This window comes from Uloborus diversus, chromosome 10, assembly GCF_026930045.1.
Source record: "Uloborus diversus isolate 005 chromosome 10, Udiv.v.3.1, whole genome shotgun sequence".
NCBI lineage: Eukaryota > Metazoa > Arthropoda > Arachnida > Araneae > Uloboridae > Uloborus > Uloborus diversus.
The window spans coordinates 91,736,059-91,755,964 of NC_072740.1; the positions used below are offsets into that span (position 1 = coordinate 91,736,059).

General features: G+C 33.4%; 1 protein-coding gene across 1 annotated transcript in view; it reads right to left on the reverse strand.

Annotated features, from left to right (window-relative positions):
- LOC129231090 (arylsulfatase I-like) overlaps positions 1 to 18,672 on the reverse strand; it is a 70,885-nt gene extending 52,213 nt beyond the window's left edge. The window contains exons 1-2 of the mRNA XM_054865337.1: positions 17,925 to 18,672; positions 1,589 to 1,680 (exon numbers count right to left, since the gene is read on the reverse strand). Coding sequence (XP_054721312.1) covers positions 1,589 to 1,680; positions 17,925 to 18,672 — 840 coding nt within the window. The remainder of the gene's footprint in view (positions 1 to 1,588; positions 1,681 to 17,924) is intronic.
- Positions 18,673 to 19,906: the final 1,234 nt, after the last annotated feature.

The window sequence follows — 19,906 nt, forward strand, 5'->3', positions numbered from 1 at the left end:
TTTTGGTTGGAGACTTCTCAAATACGAAGAGTGAAATCAGAATTTTCAGCGTATTTGCTATAGAAAAGGTTGCTATTTTTTCGCTATCAACAAAGGTAAAACTTCTGTTCTAGTAATAAAAAAAAAAATAGCCGATATACATGTATTGCCAGTACCAAAGCTGGTTCGCAAAATTTTGATTCGGCAATTTTGATGTTGAAAAGACACCTTGTTCTGGAAGACCAGTTGAAGCTAATAAAAACACAATAAGGAAAATGATTGTTGCAAAACGGTGAATAACAACACCAGTGATCGCTAAAAGATTAATTTTTTAAAATTGAGCTGTTTATGACTAGTTGAAAAGGCCTAGGTTTAAAGTATCGTCGGGAGAAAACGAAAACTTCCTCGCTGCGTAAAAGGTATCACTACTACTAAAATTTTGTGAACGACAAATACTGCAGAAAGAAAAAATAACAAAAATACAACTCTTAGTTTCTATGCCCTGAAAACATGATTGAATCATGTACTCTTTTGAATTTTAAAAATGGTCATCAGCCTTCATAAGGTTCATTGTAAAAGAAATTCCTGAACGTTCCTGAAAAATAATGAGGGACTCGGGTGAAGTAATGGCTAAGGTAAATGAAACAAAATTTGTATACAAAGTTAAATGATGACGCTGATCACAGATATAAGATAAAAAAAGCAGGTTCTCATTTTTTTGCACTATTGATTATGATGAATGCTAATGCCCAACTGCTGCCGCTAGGCACTATCTTTAGGGTAACTTCTTGGAGCGAGTGGAATAGCCAGCACAATCTTTAGACCTTAATCCGATAGAATATCTTTGGGACTATCTTGACAAAAAGTTAGCAATTTTTTTTTTTTTTCACATTCTAAACTTTCTTTCTACACATAGTTGACATTGATGCCTTTTATTTTTTTCTATTTTTGAAATAATCTTACATTAAAATTTACAAAGAAATATTAGTCAATGCTTGTTTGTTATAGTAATAAAATTGGACATTAAGTAAACAGTTGATGATTTGTTTTGGTTTTGTTTACACATTTTTGCTTTTACGTGCAACAGCAGTTACATGATTACGAGAACAGTATGGCTCTAATAAAATTACATCCGATGAGTACAGTATTAAACGGTTTAATTTTTTTCAAAATTGGGGTAAAGAAAGCCAGTTTGTATTACCAGTTACGGAGTTTGACGTTGTGCTAATGTAAGAATTTTTCCTCGTTCAACCCGAGCACAAGTGAATTGGTCCAAGTTCAAGTATCTTGTTATCAGAGTCAAAATTTAATTTCAAAGAAAAATGCTAATTATTTCTAAACAAATTCATAACTGTTCTCATTGTGCATCGTAACATAGAGGCATTAATTTAAGTTAATGTATTAAGACAAAGAGAATGCCAAGAGATGTCGTAAGAACTTTTCTTTATCTCTCTAAAAAGAAAATAAGAGTTACATATAGATAGGGAGAGAGATATTATAAATAAAATAAAACTATTGCTTTAAAATAATGCTAAAATAAAATATAAATAAGAGTTTAACTTTTGTTCTTCAAATTTAACTCATAGTGGAGTTTAGATTAATGCCTTACCAGATCATCAATGATGATGAATATGATGTGAGGTGGTGCACTGTCTGAAGATCCAATTAAATGGAATAAGGCAGATATGCAAATTACTCTTACTGAAGTAGTGAACATGTTTTATCTGAAAAACAGAACAGTGAAAGTGATTGTTTCGGTTTATACACTTAACAGAGTACTTCAAAGCTTTTAAAGTGCTCCAATTGTGGCCAGTTTTAGGATAAGCAAAAGTGATAAGAAACCATATTCTACTTACATCTGCATTATGGTAATGCATATATAAATTATATATCAAATTGCTCAAAGTTTAACCCTCTTAAGATAAATATATCCATATAAAGGGCTGTCCATTAATGATATCACTTTTTTTTCAAAAATGTTGCCCTCCCCCCCTTTATCACAAAGTGCCCTTTCCCCCTTTGTCACAAAGTGGCACACTTCACCAAACCTCTCCCCTCTTTGATATATGTCTCGGTACTTTTCATAAACACATTCTGATAAAAAATGCGTGATGTCACACTTCTTGTTATGCTTTCCCTCCCCCTTGTCACAAATTATCACAATTTCATATCACCCCTCCCCCTTAAAGTTTGACATCATTTGTGGACATCCTCCACATAATTAATTAAATGAAAATAAGTAGGTGCCATTGATTTAGAGCAATTTTCACCAGATGTGGCCACCTATGAACTAGTTGTGGCCCAAACAAAATTTTTGTTATATACTAAAAATGTGAATCTAATTATTAGAGATGGAAAAGAACAAAGCATCTAGCAAAGAATAACAATATTTTAAGCTCTTTTAATCATGTTTTTAATTAGTAAGAATCAGTATTCATAACGGAATAAAAAGAAAGAAATAACGGAAGCGATAAGAAAGAATCAGGTGCACCTCCCTACATCAATATCAATACACTTTACACTTCAAGGTCCCCCGTACCTTCCACTATACGTGGTTTGAGTGGTTGCAAGTGGCCCGGAGGACTGCTCTTTTTTCTTTTTGTGATCCAGATCAGGAGCTGAGTAACCCCTGATCCAGCACACCAAAGGTATTGGTTTTGAATGGGAACTTGGAGGACTTCGTGACCACGAACATATTTAACATGCCCAATTAACCATTAACGAACACGGGGGATCTTCGACCAGCTGACATCGAACCTGGAATCTTCCAGTTACGAGTATGAAAGGCTTACCGATTAAGCACCCACCGACCCTTCAATTCAGTGCATCTGTTTTAGAACTCCCAATACTGACTCACGTACAGAGTGATCGTAACGAAACATCCCAAGTAATAAATTGGTGAGAGGATTGCCATCAAGTCTGATGTACGGGATTTTACCCAAGATGAGCTAAAGGTAAGTCAACCTAAGTAAGACCACTCTGATCACTGCAAATACTAGGAAAAAATAATGAATTAGAGTGGGCTTGTCAACTCACAGGACATTGCAATATCTGTTTATTCCGATCGACAAAAAAACTTTAAAATTTAGCTGAGAACCAAAATACCACCCATAGATAGTTTACTCCAAATCGAATTGATTTTTCATCCATCCGGTATTGAAAATTTGAATACTAGATGACGAAAGGTTGTTAATAAAGAGGATAATTACGTCATACATTAAAATAAAAACGTATTCATTTTTTTTTGTTTGAATTTAATGTAAACAAATTTCATGACTTTCCGTTTCCCGTGATATTTTAGTTCGTATTGAACTGTCTTAATAAAAAGTAGAAATCGGTAACTTCAACTAACAAATTATTTTTAGAAGAAGATATCTTTGTAGGTTGTTGAACTTATCTGTAAATCGACATTTTTTACAGCTTAAGAGATAAGCGTTATCCTAAGTTATCTTGTTGGGTTACAACTTCGTAACATCCATCCATCCATGTTTTCTTAAATATTTAAATGATTATGTAGAAGTTAACTCTAGGTCGTACTGAAAATACATGAAGTTTTTATACAAGGAGGCTCCAATAGGAGGATCACTGAGACCTTCCAAAAATTTCCTTATTTGGCAAATTTGGAGAGAGCAATGAAAAAAAACTGTATTTTTTTCATGCTTTTAATTACAAAAATTGCATTTTTGAATATTTTTAGTTATGATGACTTAATATTCATCAGGGATTATGTAGGTATGCATGTGTGCGCTCATATTTCCTCATTCGATAAAATTCGAAGTTTGTTTCTTCACATGTAAAATTTTCGCCCTTCCAAAAATTGAGGTTCGGCTGCTTTCATATCAAATTTGAACAAAATGACGGGGAAATAAATATGTAGCAAATAGTTTATGTTGGTAAACCAAAAATCCATTTATGCTACCTATTGTGAAACGCTGTTCAAATGCATCCTTGTGTTGATTTGTTCCCTGTTTCCATAGTCTTGTGAATTGTCCCCGAAATCAGTTATCCACGATAGCTACGCCGGTCAATACATTTGAGAATATATTGGGAACACATTTGACTTGTGAAATTATTGTTTTCTTTCGTACAAATAAAATTTGAACTGCTTTTTTTAAACAACCAATCAGTAAACTGACTCATCCATTTTTTTGATTCAAAAATTGTCGGGGGGACAAAATTAGTATTTGTGCAAAACCTCGTTGCTGAAAAGGGGTGTCCAAGGTTTAGATGAGTTGCCTGATTGATGTTAAAATCCTTTAAGCGACCGATTATGCTAATAATCGTTAGTTTACTGTAAAACCAACAACAGCTGATGTTAAAACCTTTTAAGCGACCGAGACGTAAAATTCTTTCACAAGTAATACATCTAGGAGTGGATTTTACGTCGTAGCCGTTTAAAAGTAGAAACATCCTACCAGAGGAACAATTAAATTACTTTCTGCTTGCAAATTCGTATTTAAAAAAATGTTATTCTTCAGAAAATCAGACAAATATTTACATTTTTTCATTGAAACACTTTTATTTGGGATGATTTTCTTTGAAACTATTATCATTTAGTGATGCACGCTCTTAATCCTAGAATCCTTAAATGAGAGGCTTTTAAGGTGAGCTAAAGCTACGTTATGATTTATCTTTTTATTTCCTTTTACAAAAAAGGAAGTTTGTATTCGCGAAAAAAATTTCACTCAAAATTCGGCCTTAATTTCTATTTTGCTCACCCCCGAATTAATGTTGAGTTTTTTTTTCAACCCGACCACACGCGGATAAGTGCCTAAGAATGTATAGGCACTCGAAATATCTATTTTGACATTCCCCGAGTTAATTACAACAACTTTTCTCGTGACGTCCGTATGTACGTATGTATGTATGTGCGTATGTGCGTGTATGTACGTATGTGCGTGTACGTACGTATGTGCGTATGTATGTCGCATAACTCAAGAACGGTGTGTCCTAGAAAGTTGAAATTTAGTACGTAGACTCTTAGTGGGGTCCAGTTGTGCACCTCCCCTTTTGGTTGCATTCGGGTGTTTCTAAACGGGTCTTTTGCCAATTTTTGGGGGGAAATCATCGTTAATTTCGATGTAAACTCAAGTGGTGTTATAATTTGGCGATACACTAGGCGATATATCGCCAATGTCTTAGTCGCCAAGTTATGTCGCCAACTTGGAGACAAATTTGGCGATTTTTCTTCTTTTTTTTTTAAAAATCTGTTTCAATTTGGCCACTGTTGGTGATATTTAAAGAGTAAACTATTGAATCATACGTCTGTATGTACGTATGTATGTATGTGCGTATGTGCGTATCTATGTCGCATAACTCAAGAACGGTAAGTCCCAGAAAGTTGAAATTTGGTACATAGACTCTTAGTGGGGTCTAGTTGTGCACCTCCCTTTTTGGTTGCATTCGAATGTTCCAAAGGGGTCTTTTACACCTTTTTGGGGGGAAATCAATGTTAATTTCAATGCAAACTCCAGTGGTGTTATAATTTGGCGATACACTTGGCGATATATCGCCAATGTCTTAGTCGCCAAGTTATGTCGCCAACTTGGAGACAAATTTGGCGATTTTTTTTTCTTTTTTTAAAATCTGTTTCAATTTGGCCACTGTTGGTGCTATTCAGAGAGTAAACTATTGAATCATGCGTCTGTATGTACATATGTATATATGTATGTGCGTATCCATATCACATAACTCAAGAACGGTAAGTCCCAGAAAGTTGAAATTTGGTACGAAGACTCCTAGTGGGGTCTAGTTGTACACCTCCCTTTTCGGTTGCATTCGAATGTTCAAAAGGGGTCTTTTACACCTTTTTGGGGGGAAATCAATGTTAATTTCAATGCAAACTCAAGTGGTGTTATAATTTATGCAAACACTTGGCAATATATTGCCAAGCTTTTGGTCGCCAAGTTTTGTCGCCAACTTGGCGACAAATCTGGAGATTTTTTTTATTCTTTATTTTTTTTAAAAATCTGGTTTCCATTTGGCCATTGTTGGTGATATTTAAAGAGTTAACTATTGAATCACATTAAAATTGCCAATAATGGGGAAATAACTTTAAATTGGTGTAAAAGGAAGTCATGTGATGCACACATTAGCTCGTTATTTTACTGTCTTGTGAAATCATTGTTTTCTTTCGTACAAATAAACTTTGAACTGCTTTTATTTGACAACCAATCAGTAAGCTGGCTCATCCGTGTTTTTTGGTTCAAAAATTGACGGGGGACAAAACTAGTATTTGTACAAAATCTCGTTGCAGAAAAGGGGTGTCCAAGGTTTAGATGTGTTGCCTGATTGATGTTTCGTTATTTTGTTCAGTAAATGAAGAACATTTAATTAAAACAAATTAAAAACAAATAAGGTGTGAAAATGAGTTTTATTACAGTAAACATTTAACAATACACTTTTGTTGAATTTGTAAACTAAGTTAATTTTCTAGATTTACCTTAAGTGACATTTTACTCAACTTATCAACATTTTTTACGACGTAGCGACCAGTGAATATTATAACGTGTTTGTAAATATTAGGAACAAGGTTGGATGCAGAGCTGTCTTGGAACTAAGGTGTCGGATAAGTCTGCCTGTCCTTTTCAAAGGTTTCGAAGAGAAAGGAGCTCACAGGTCGTAGACTCTTGCTTACTTTACGTCCACGAAGTAAGATTGCTGAAAATTTTACAGAAAAACTTATTCTTGTAAAGATAGGTCAGGCTACTATATTAGGGGAGATTGACTCATCCGACACTTTAGTTAGACAAGTCTTCGCCTGTGAAAAACCGTATGTGTACGAAAACCGCGTTGATGAAAACTGGCGCATAAGCTTCAGATGTGTAGCTAGATTGATATTTGACTATTTCACTCTATAATAAGAGAGGATTTCTTTAAGCAAGATTAAAAATATATCAGGTATGAAAATGGAGCCCTTTAGAGGAAAAAATTTCTCTTAGCTAATTTTTAACTGAGGAAACATTGCTTCATTTACTCGAAGTGGCGTATTACTAAACTTTTCACCAGTTATTTACACCACGTATCAAACAACGACTACAATGAAACCTTTGCAAGACTGAAGGAAGGCTGTGTTCAGAGCTCTCGTAGAGCCAAAATGTCGGATAGATTAGTTTGTCCTCTGAAGTGGGTCTTAAAGAAGTATTCAATGAGTGATATAAAAAGTGTGCTACAAAAGAGTTCAAAACGAAGGAACGTGTGTCCATTTGCATATGGAAATTTCCTATTAAAGCAAGAGGTTATCAAGGGTTAACGAGAGGATTTCTGATTTTTTCAGGAAGGTTGCTAAATTTTAGCGGGAAACTTTCGTGGTTTCTGCAAGATTTGTTACTGACAGAATTTGGGCACATTAGCTGCCCATTATTTTCCAGGAACGATTCTGAATCGTTTTTACAGTGCGGTAAACTTGAGCGTTCAAAATTCACCGAAAAAAATTTAAATTACAACAGATCCTTTTCGTTTTGGGATGCATTTCCTGTTTAATAAAAATGAATGTATTTAACACTACCTTTAACACTTTATGTGTTTTTTTTTTTTTTTTTTTTGCTTCCTTTATATTCAAATACGTTTATCTGAAAACCTCGAACCGATAGAGGACACTAGGATGGTTCAAAAAACTTTTTTTTAGCTACAGTCCAGGACACCCCCCATTTTTTTTAGACTTACTAATAGTATTATGCTGTAAAAGTTTTAGCTTCTTACTCAAATTTTAAGACGGTGCTCAATGACTCCTTAATTTAACATTAGCCGTAATAGAGAAAATGCCGCAAATTTAGAAACATTTAATTTCACCAGCTGTTTTTTTGTAAATAATTATTTTATTGCAATGTATATGCATATTACGCTTGTATATTATAATATGTAGCACTGTGTTTTCAGTTCAATGTATTTTTTTAACCCACCACCCCATACTAATGAAGTTGGGGGGAGGGGGTTGAGAACCCTCTTTCAGTTGAAATAGGAAGCTAAAATTTTTGCAGTATATTACTATCCCCAAGTCTAAAAATATTGAGTGGTGTCCTGTTATCTAGGAGGAACTTTTTTTATACACGTACTTTTGAACCACCCTAGAGGACACATTTTTCTAGTAAAATACAATCCAAGCACCGGCTGAGATACTTCAGTTCTAAAAAACCCAGTTATTTTATTTCAAGAAGGAACTGTAGAGCATTAATTTACCTACTTTATTTTATTAATATATCTGGTGTTTACTTTTCGAAGAATACATCTGTAGTTTTACCATGCATTATAATGAAAAAGTTATTTTATTGAAAATCGATATTTATGGCAATATAATTACAGATTCTCTAATATCATCATTAGAAGCAAAGGGATGCAAATTCCGAAATTAAACATTTGGGGATAATCAGTACAAATGGTAGGAGAACCTCTCCTCTGTTTTGTGGAAGAGAAAGAATTAGTAGCTCTGGGGTAGGTGATGCTCTACAACATGATTTAGAAAATATTTCAATGGAAGTCTGCCTAGACCCTGGACTTTAAACACGTTTTCCTCGAAACTTTAAAAAACCCACTAGCCTCCTTTTGTTTCAAACTACCTCATTTGTAGTTTGTAAATAATACTAAATACTGACTTACCCGCAATCAAGTACTTATTTGATGCATATGATATTTTTTAAACAGCAATCAGTAGTGATTTGTTACCAGAAGTTAAAGCATTTGTTTTGAAACATCCAATGATACTGCTTACATCGTGACACAAAAAAATAAAATAAAACCTTTACTATCTAAGCTTATCGGACTTTTCACTCTTTTGATAAAGTTCTTTGATTTCACTGTCTAAAAACTGAAGAAGGACTTTGTTCTACAAATGAAGATGAATTATGACGAAACGTATTATGATTATTATCACAGCATTCGTTCTTAGCCTTGAACTTGTTGCAATTTATAACTATGCCTAAGAAACTAATATTTTCTTCGGTTTCATATTGAAATTTAACATTGGTTAATAAGGTGGGTCAATTTTAACTTGTTTTTTAAATCGAAAATGCTTGTGGCGGGAAAGGTTGTGTATTGGTGTCAAATGTGTGTAAAATTTTTTTTTTTAATTAAAATATAGTAAGACCCCCTGCTAGACCCTTGTCATTTCGCAAAATTTGTAAATGTATACTATTTTAATTTTAAGTTTTATTAGTCGGTAGCGAGAATAGTTGCACAGTAAGATTCTTTGTTCATGTAATAAAAATATTCTGATATCGCACAATAAGCCCTGAAGCAGCCACTTGTAGCTTCGCCAAATATGTGAAAAATAGCATTTTGATTTTATTGTTTAAAATTTTCGCGCATGAACTCTTTTAATCACCTGTAGCGAATATGGTTACACAATGAGATTTTTTGTTCATGACGAAATATTCTAATCTTGTATGACAGTTAAGCCCTCCACTGGGTCGGAGAAATTCGTATTATTTGCCCAATTTTGATATTTTGACACCCTTTGAAACGGAGCTTTTAGGAAAATTTTTTTAAAAAATGAAGTTATTTTAAATCCTTTTTTCTATAATAACACCACAGAATGGTTCTACTGTAAAAATCGTAACTTGCGTTACGAAAGGAATAAATGACTTTGTGTAGCAAAGTAACATAAGTAAAGACAACTTTGATAAGAGCAAAGAAGCAACTGATTGCAGACACGTGTTTTCGTGTTACAAGGAACCCCTTTTTCAATACAAGAAGAATTGAGCTCATGGAGGACATATGGGAATCTCTTGGAAGAGAAGTGATAGTGTGAAAATAAAATAAAAAAGGTTTTTAAATGATGCAAAATCGAAAACGTTTTATTCCTTCTACATCTAAGTGTCCTGAAATATAATTGTGAATATCTAAGAAGTGAATCAAGATATTGATTTTCAAACAAGAATTTTTGAAAATCTAAAATTTAAAGTGCGAGGAAAATATTGGATGCTGATCGAGTGAATAAGAATAACAAATTTTATGAATAATATTATTAACAGCTTACTTCACCTCCGACTATAGGGACAAAAAAAAAAAAAAATAGATTCTGCTGAGGATTTTAATCAAGTTGCTATACATTCAGACAGATTGAGCGGCTTCAAAATGCTTCAAGTATAAGCAGCATTGGCAGCAGCGTTAGATGCAGAATTTCAAGCCAAACAAAGTACAAGGACATAAAGGGCTACATTTGAAGATATTGGCTCGATAACGTAGAAAGACCTCATTATGGTGACTGATAGATGTAAAATAGACCACCAAAGGAAGGAAGCCGTCCTCAATTTGAAAAATAATTCTGTAATAAATAAAACAACTTTGTAGGCTCTATATTTCGATAGAAGGTGTCATTTCACACAGTAGAGTTTTAAGTGGAGATATTCATGTAGTTTATTGCGTGTCAGAAATTATATGTTCTGCTCTTGTAGAGCGGAACATATAATTTCGGCTAAACGCTTGCGGTGTAGTTTCTTGATTACATAATTGGAGTTTCCATGATAGCACAATTGCGTTTTGCACAATTGCCTACTTCTAGGATGCTTGCGGGTGTCCTGAGCACGCATGAGGTTAGAGGAATATGTGTATGAAGGAAGCTGTCCTGAATTTGAAAAATAGTTCTGTAATAAATAAAACTTTATAGGCTCTGTATTTCGATAGAAGATGTCATTTCACACAGCAGGGTTTAAGTGGAGAGATTCATGTAGCATGTCAGAAATTATATGCTCTGCTCTTGTAAAGCGGAACATACTGGGAAAAAAAAGATTCCGAAACGTTGCTGAGTATTTCCGTGTAACGTTTTAGGATTTTAATGGCTTTTATCCACTTCGTGGAAAAATCAAGTATCATAGTCAAAAAATTTCCTGAATTGCTACAAATCGGATGAATGCAGACTTCTCCCGGTTATTAAAAATATTTTTAATTCCCAGTTTAAAGATTAACTAACCGTATTAATAAAGTTTATCAGCATCAAGGTCGCTGCGGCCCGTCTAGACTGATAAAGCTCCCAAAGGGCACTGTTAAGTCTATGAGCTATGTAACGTTGCCTGTCTAGACTGATAAGTCTATGGACCATGTCGCGTTGCAAGAATTGCAGGAGAGTAAAATTTATGGTACTAAACTTGTAATTCTGTGTTAGCTTTAGCAATGTTTGGAATATTGCTTTTGGAACTCTCTTGATGAATCAGGAAAGTGCCAAGGTATTACAATATTACTAGTCGACCCGTGCGGTACTCCGCACTGTGCATCGAATCGTTTCATAAGGCATTTCGCTCTCTAAAAATTTCAAAGAAAGAACATATGAAGAAGAACCGAAAAAAGTAAACGGAAAAAAGTAAGCGCACAAGAGAAGGCATGTAATTTGAAGACATCAGTAACAAAACCTCGACAAATACAACGTTGTGATATTTTGATCATGGCTCACCTTTTGGTTGTACGTATTTTCAATGCAAACATAAATATCATTAAAAGTGTGGCTGAGTGACTCGTGAAAAAGCAGTAATTTTGCATGTGAAAAAACAGGTTGTTGCAAATACAGTCCTGCCCATGTGAGCATCTGACGGGAAAAAAAGACATTAAAGAGATATTTATTGCCAAGGATTCAAACTGGCGCCATTCTGATTAACAGCACGACACTCCAACAAACCTAGCAATTGCGCCTTCCTTTTCGAATGCTATTCATTGAAGGAATGCGTAATAAAAAACAGCAAAAAATCTTTTTGTCAAAAAAAAAAACAACAAGATCATGCGTCTATGTTTTCCCATTAGCCAGCATGATACGATTTAAAATTATTCGTAAAACATGGAATTTGATTGAAGTATGAGGAAGATCTCACGTAGCGATTGAAACAAACATTCTAGAGAGGTAATAAATTCGATTGAAAATAAGTGTTTTTATTTTTGAATATTGAACAATTTCCCCTAGCAGGCTGCTTTAACCGTTATGGTTTAAATGCCCGCACATATTTTTCTTTTAATCGAACACTTGAAATTCAAAACGAAAACCAGTCGAACTGAGTTCGTTTTTTAAGTGTAATTTTTCGAACGTAGACAAAATGTATATTCATCATACAATTTCAACATACAATGAAAATATTTTTCTGCACAAAAAGGATTCCCTTGAGGTAAATCTAATACTTTTTTATGCTTACATTATGTTTAGTTGTCTGGACGAAGTCAAAGCTTTAAAAAAAAGGAAAAACACCCTTCGATTAACAGTCAACTTATCTGAATGATAACTGTAGCCTGCATAAAGGAGTCGAAACACCAAGTAGCATTCCCACTGCATTTATTTTATTATGTGTGTTATCTGTTGTATGTTATGGGTACATGTAATGCGTAATATTAATGTAAATTTGCTATTATGTCTGACAGCCCGAGCTTGCTCGAAGTTCAGATAGTTTATAGCCGAACGCTCTACAGAAAAAAACTTATGAATTAAACCGAACAAGTCCAGTGCTTTTAAGCTTTATTTAAAATATATATATATATATATTTTTTTTTCCTTGCCGAAAGCGACGCAAAAAATTGCAAAATTGTATTAGAACTTTGCTTTAAAAGATTGCATAAGAACTACAGTCTGCATGAAGGTTTTGCAACAGCAAGGAGGGTTTCGGAAAACTTGATTTTTAGACGTAAGTCTATTTTTCGTCATTAGTCGGCCTGATAAGTTTTAAAACGAGGGGGGGGGGGCTTTCTTCAAGAGATAAGAAAGATCTCGCATACTGACAGAAAAATAATCCACAGAAATAACATATAAGATAAGATAATGAAGAGAAATGTTTTTATTTTTGAAAATTTTTACAATTTGTTATCGCAGGCTGCTTGAACCATTATGGTTCAGATGGCAGCACGTGTTCATTATTTAACAGCACTGTTAAAATACAAAATAATTTGAACTAAGTTCTTTTTTAAGCGTAGCTTTTCGAATGTAGTAAAAATGTGATAAGTAACTTATTTTTTTGCAAAAATAAGAAAAAATATATATTTTACCCTTTAAATTGAGGTGGTAATATTTTTTTGTTTGTACAAAGAGTCAAAAACTCATTAGAGGAATCTATATTTCAATATACGATTTATTATTTTTTTCTGAACAAAAAACAATTCCATTGTAGTCTGAAATCTTAAACTTGATACTTATATTTTCGCTTACATTATGCTTTAATTTTCTGATCGGAGCCAAAGCTTCAAAAAAAAAAAAAAAAAAAAGCCCTTTTAGTTTAGAATCAACTTAACTCCATTTTGTATTTAGTTCTCGTAGCAGCAAGGAGCGTTTCCATCTCATTTATTCTATTCTGTCATATATGTTATAAAGTGTTCATGTAACGCGCGATAGTTCCCTAATTTTTTGATGCAGATTGTCTGGACATGGGCCCGAACACTCATTCTCCTGGTTACCAGTCGAACACTCTGCCGATCAAGCTATTCAGCTCTGTTGGTTATAGTGCAAGTTAAAATTATAAATTTAACCGAAAACCTTATTCTGGCTCTTTAAAACAGGTTTTTTAACAGAAAAAACAATTTTTAGACCATGGGTCCATTTTTCGTCAGTAGCCTTCACGATAAGCTTTAAAATAAGGTGTAAATCAAAGAAATCGATCAAGAATTGAGAAAGATCTTGCGTAGAAACAAAAAAACAGACTACATAAATAATATATAAGGATACTACTACCTAAGTTTACTCTAAAGTTACAGAGACATAACTGGTTTGAAACAGGAAGATTTCTGAATATTTCAGGAAGGGGTACTGAATTTTGCGCGGAAGACGTTCCTAATTTTTCTAAGATATGTTACTGAAAGAAATTGGGCAAATGAGTTGCCCATTATTTTCCAGGAATGTTTCTGAATCGTATTTACAGTTTATAATTTCGGCTTACCCAAGTAACACTGAAACGTTACGTCATCGTTACATCACGTTGCAATTAGTTGAAACATCGTTACCGTTTCCCACGCAACGTGATATCACGTTGCTTTATCGTTTCGTTACAAAAAGTGTAATTTTGAAACGTTACATCACGTTGCAAATTTCTTAAATTTGTAACGTTGACAAACAGTTGCAAAAGAAACGTTACTTATCATTACTTTTCGTTGCACCTTGCCTCGTCTTCGGCAACCTCCGAATCCTAGTGGCCATTTTCAGTAAACAACTTCTGGCTTGCTATGCCGCCATTGCTTTGCAGCTTCGCAATCGTGATCTCTCATCACTTTTAGCGGTAAGTACTTTGTATTATTGTTAGTGTATCATTGTTGATATACTTATTTAATTTAAAAAAAAAAGTGTTATCACATATTCTTATGAAGTTATTGAACCGCCGTTGGTCGGAGTTTGAGTATTTTCCCCACCGTACTTTTATTTATAATTGTTAGCTTTAAAAGCTATGCGCAGTATTTTTCCGTGGATCTTACGTCTAATAAGTAATAGACATGAACCAATTTTCTGAGTCAAGAGACGACCTCTATTTTATTTCAACATATATATATAAAAAGGTAATTTACATAAAATTTAAATAAAGAGTAAAATAGTGTTGCCACTCTTTGGCTATATAACAAATGTAAATTAAATTAGGATGGAGCTGTAAAAATAGTTAGTGGTCTAACATATCCCCCTCATTTTCACAGATCCATACAAGAAAATGATAATTTTTAAACACCAAAACAAAACACTCTTTTACAGAAGTCCATTAACTGTTGCACAGTTAAACATTTAGTCAAGCAATCAGCTAAATTGTTCTTTCCATTAACATGAATTAACTCAAATTTCCCATCTTTTAAATTTTCTTTAACGAAAAAATATTTAATGTCTATATGTTTAGTTCTTTTATTTTCCACAAAATTCTTAGAAAAATAAATAGCACTTTTGCTATCGCAATAAACTGTCGGCTTTTGAAAAATAACTCCTAAATTTCTACAATCTTTTAAGATTCGTGAAAGCCAGATTATTTCTTTTACTACATCTGAAATAGCAATAAATTCAGATTCCATGCTGGAAAGAGCAACTGTGGCTTGTTTTGACGATAACCAAGATATTGGAACTCCGTCTAACGTAACTAAAAACCCACTTACTGATTTTCGATCATCTCGATCTGAAGACCAACTTGCATCTACGTATGCTTCAACATTAGAATTACTAGCTTTAGATAAGTCCAAGCAATACTCTTTAGTATTTATAACATAATTTAAAACTTGACACAACATTTTCCAGTGAATTTTGGAAGGAGAATTACAATACTTAGATAGTAAAGATACATGAAACATAATATCAGGCCTAGTTCTCGTGGCTAAAAACAAAAGACTACCAACTAAAGATCTATAAGGCACATTTTGAATTTCTTCCCCCTCTGCACATTTTTGTACAATTACACCGGGGTTTAACGGAACTTTTACATTTTCCTTTCGAAACTGATTGAAAACAGAATCTAACTTTTCAATGTAAGATTTCTGATGAATCAGTAAATGACCATCATCCATACATTCGAATTCAACCCCTAAGAATTTTGAAATTGCCCCTAAATTTTTTATATCAAACTTTGATTTTATTAAATCAATTGCACGATTCAATAAATCGTCATTTAAAGCAAATACCGCTAAATCATCGACATACAACAAAATTATAACTTTCCAATTTAAATGAAAAACACAATTACAACTCGACAGCTTTTCGAAATGTAATTCCGAAAATACTCTATTTAATTCATGAAACCACTCGCGCCCTGATTGATGTAGGCCATACAACGCCTTTTTAAGTTTCATAACATGATTTTCTTTACCCCTCGTTACAAAACCTTTTGGTTGTTCCAAATATATGGTTTCTGTTAAATTTCCGTACAGATACGCACATTTAATGTCCAGATGAGCATGTCTCCAACTTTTTAAGGCGACCAGAATTGTAAAGAAAAATCTAACTAATGTAAAGCTAATTACTGGCGAAAAAGTATCAAAAAAATTTATTCCTTCTGTTTGCCTAAAACCGAGTGCAACCAACCTTGAACGATATATCCTAATTGATTTATTAGTATCTGTTTTTAAATTGTACACCCATTTACAACCCAAAACTTTTGTGGCTTCCTTTCTCGGAACCAACTCGTAAACACCGCGAGATTTTAACATATTTATCTCTTCAATCATAGCTTTGAGCCATTCATTTCTTTCTGAACAGTTTTGAGATTCTTCAAATGTTAAAGGAATTTTAACTTCCGCACAATGAATTTCAACCTCGCTATCACTCGAATGTTCAGCATTATCACTACTAAGAATTTCTTCATTTAAATCTTTCTTTGAAAAATCAAAATCTTTGGAATTAAAGGGAATGTCATTATTTTTGCAATAATTTTCGACTTCTTTTAGACTTCTAAGTCGAATTTTAGGCTCAGGATAGTAATAAATGTCTTTTCGACCTTCAGATTTACCTCTATTTCTAGTTTTTACTTTCCTTTCCCAGTTTATTCTTTTTATCCCACTAGTTTCACCTTTATCTGGAATATCCAAGGAAATTTGAGTTTCCTCATCCGAGAAATCACTTTCTGAATTTAAAATTGACGCCGTAATAACAGTTTCTTTTCGCTTAGATTCAGTTTCATATCTATGTTTACTTTCGTCAAATTTTACATGCTTAGTTTCAAATACATTTCGCGTACCTGGTTCCCATATCCTATATCCATATGTTTTTACTGCATAACCTACCAATATACCGATTCCAGCATTTGGTTCGAATTTACTTCGTCGTTCTTTTGGAATATGGTAATACGCGGTACTTCCTATAGTTTTCAAGTGTCTTACCGAGAACTTTTTATTGCCCCAAATGTTTAGTGGTGCTACATTTCCTAAACTTTTATGCGGAAACCTATTTTTCAAATAGTTTTGCGTATGAGCTAATTCAGCCCACAATGATTTTGGTAAATTAGTTTCACTTAACACTGCTCTAACACCTTCAATAATTGACCTGTTCAGACGTTCCGCTGTCCCGTTCATTTCTGCGGAATAAATATTAGTACGTTCAATTTTAATACCTTCAGACTTTAAATGATCTTCAAAATATTTAGCACAAAACTCAAGCCCATTATCAGTTCTAATGCGCTTAATCCTTTTGTCAAACTGTCTTTCCGCTTCTGCTTGAAATATTTTAAAATATTTAAACGCTTCATTTTTATGCTTAAGGAAATAAATATTGGCATATCGAGAATAATCATCTACAATACTTAAAAAATAACGCGAACCTGCTAAAGATTTTACCGCAGTTGGGCCAAATAAATCTAAATGAAGTAGTTCCAAAACACTATTAGTAGTAATTTTATTTATACTTTTAAAACTAGCTCTAGTGGACTTTGAAATTTGACAAGTGTCACAAATTTCAATCTTACCACTTAAGTTTTCTAAACCGTAAACATTTTCAGATTTACTGAATCTCTTTAAAGCTTGAGCATTTTGATGCCCATATCTCTTATGCATTAACATAATTGAGTTTTTCTCAGTAATACAAATTTCAGAAGTTTTTACACTTGAATTTGCTTTTAAAATGTAAAAATTATTTACCAAAGGTGCTTCTACGAAAAATTGACCGTTCGGTTTTCTTATTACAGCTTTACTGTTTTTAATTTTTAATGAAAAACCAGCTTTGTCAATTAATCTACCAGAAATCAAGTTTCGCGACATATTTGGAGTGTACATTACATTTTTCAGTAAAAGAGTTTTATTACCTGACTTTTGTATAATCTCCAAAGAGATGTCCCCCGAACCACAAATATTTGTTGTTCCTTCCGCAATTACAGCTTTTGAGTTAGGAAAACTTTTAAAGTCTTGAAATAGTTCTAAATCAGCACAGAAATGTTCTGTTGCGGCAGAATCTACCGCGAATTCAACAGTTTTTGTATTTGCTGTCATTGCTCCGGCGAGAAAAGAACTTGCATCTCCGTCCTTCTTTCGGAAATTGGAATTTTGGACTTTCTTTAGTTTTCCGCGATTTTCCGTAACCATATCTTGTTGACCTTTACGTTGTTCACGCTTCCAGTTGTTGTAGTTAGAATTATTTTTCCTTTTCGGACAGTTCCTAGAGTAGTGCCCTTCTTCTCCGCAAGCGAAACACGCATTTTTTCTGTGTCTGTCGAAAACAAATGCAGTTTGCGGGAATGTTGAAGTTTCTTTTGGATTCTCCCTATGCTGAAGTCTATCAAATTCAGATATTAAGGCTTTTCGCACATTTTCAGAGGTAAAACTTTCATCACTCAGTTGATACAGTTGAATTACAACATTGTCATACTTCGGAGGTAAATTACACAGCATCTGATACGCTATTTCGTCATCTTCCACTTTTCTTCCGGCAGATTCCAAGTCTTTTGCAGCTCGAAAAATGCGGCCGATAAAAACAGAAATATTTTCGTCTTCTTTTAAATTTAGTTTCGTGAATTCCGAACGCAAAGCGGCAATTCTAGCTCGAGTTGTAGGTTCGAACACTTTGCATAACGAGTCCCATGCTTCTTTTGCACTAGTCGAGTTTATGACCAAATTTTTCAGTTCTTCGTCCACAAGCAGGCAAATTGTTGACATTGCTTTAGAATCGCGTCTTTTCCAAGATTTCGTTTCTTTTTCGTCAGCACCTTTTGCCAGAGTCTCCGTACCGTCTACTACGCTAAACACATCATAGTTCGTTAATAACATCTTAACATTGAACTTCCAACTTTTATAGTTGTCTCTGTTTAGCTTCTGAAACTTAAATACGCCACTTTCCTCAGCGTGCGCCATTGTTACCCAGTAATGGATAGAAGTTATTTCTCACTGCGCTATTTCCAAACTCAAACATTTTAGGTTTAAACAACACTCTGCTGCCATTTTGTTAGCTTTAAAAGCTATGCGCAGTATTTTTCCGTGGATCTTACGTCTAATAAGTAATAGACATGAACCAATTTTCTGAGTCAAGAGACGACCTCTATTTTATTTCAACATATATATATATAAAGGTAATTTACATAAAATTTAAATAAAGAGTAAAATAGTGTTGCCACTCTTTGGCTATATAACAAATGTAAATTAAATTAGGATGGAGCTGTGAAAATAGTTAGTGGTCTAACAATAATATTGTTTGAAAGAATAATGTTAGATGCTTTTATTTGAGTATTTATTCATTGATTTCTTAAAAAGATGCTGAAGCTTGTGGATATGTTCCAAGCTATAAAAGCGATAAATGATACCATTTTTTACTCATTTAATCGGCTTTTTTCAGAATGATTTTGACGAAATAATTGTAACAATTTTTTGAGAAAAATTTTGTCATGTAACTGAAATTATCTTTAGTAATAATACTGCAAATTTTTGTCAAAGCACTGATGTAAGATGATTTTTTCAAAACTTTCATGCCTTTCGAAAAATATTTCTGGAGTTCTTTAGTAACAATAATAATTATCTTTTCAAGGATTTATTTATGAAAGAAGTTTTTATTTAATGTGTAGTAATATCGTTAATTTTGACTATTAATAGAACTCCACTTGATGTAAATTCGGCTATGCTATGTCATGCTCTGTTTATTTTTAAATGTCAGGGCTGCTCTTACAAAATATTGTAAATGAAGCAACAGTGTGAGAATACTCGAACGCCTTTAAACGGCATGAGACATTTTATAAATAAAAAAAAGAAAAAAAAAAGCATTTAAAGATTTTATAAAAGTATATTAACAATAATTGCATTAACAAAAAATTCAGAATACTTACTGTATCAAAAATTAAGGGTTCAATGAACCCACCTCCATTCTCACCAAGGAAAAAAAAAACATTTTTTTTTTCAAAGCTTGAATAAAATTTTAATACAACGTTTAAAAGCAACGTGATGTAACGTGATAAATAAAGGTTAATGTAACGTTTCAAAAATCGTTGATGTAACGTTACTGAAACCGTTGATGTAACGTTACTAAAACCGTTGCTTTTGCGTTTTGCAACGAGACATATTTTCGCTCTATCAACGTTTATAGTAACGTGATGTCAAC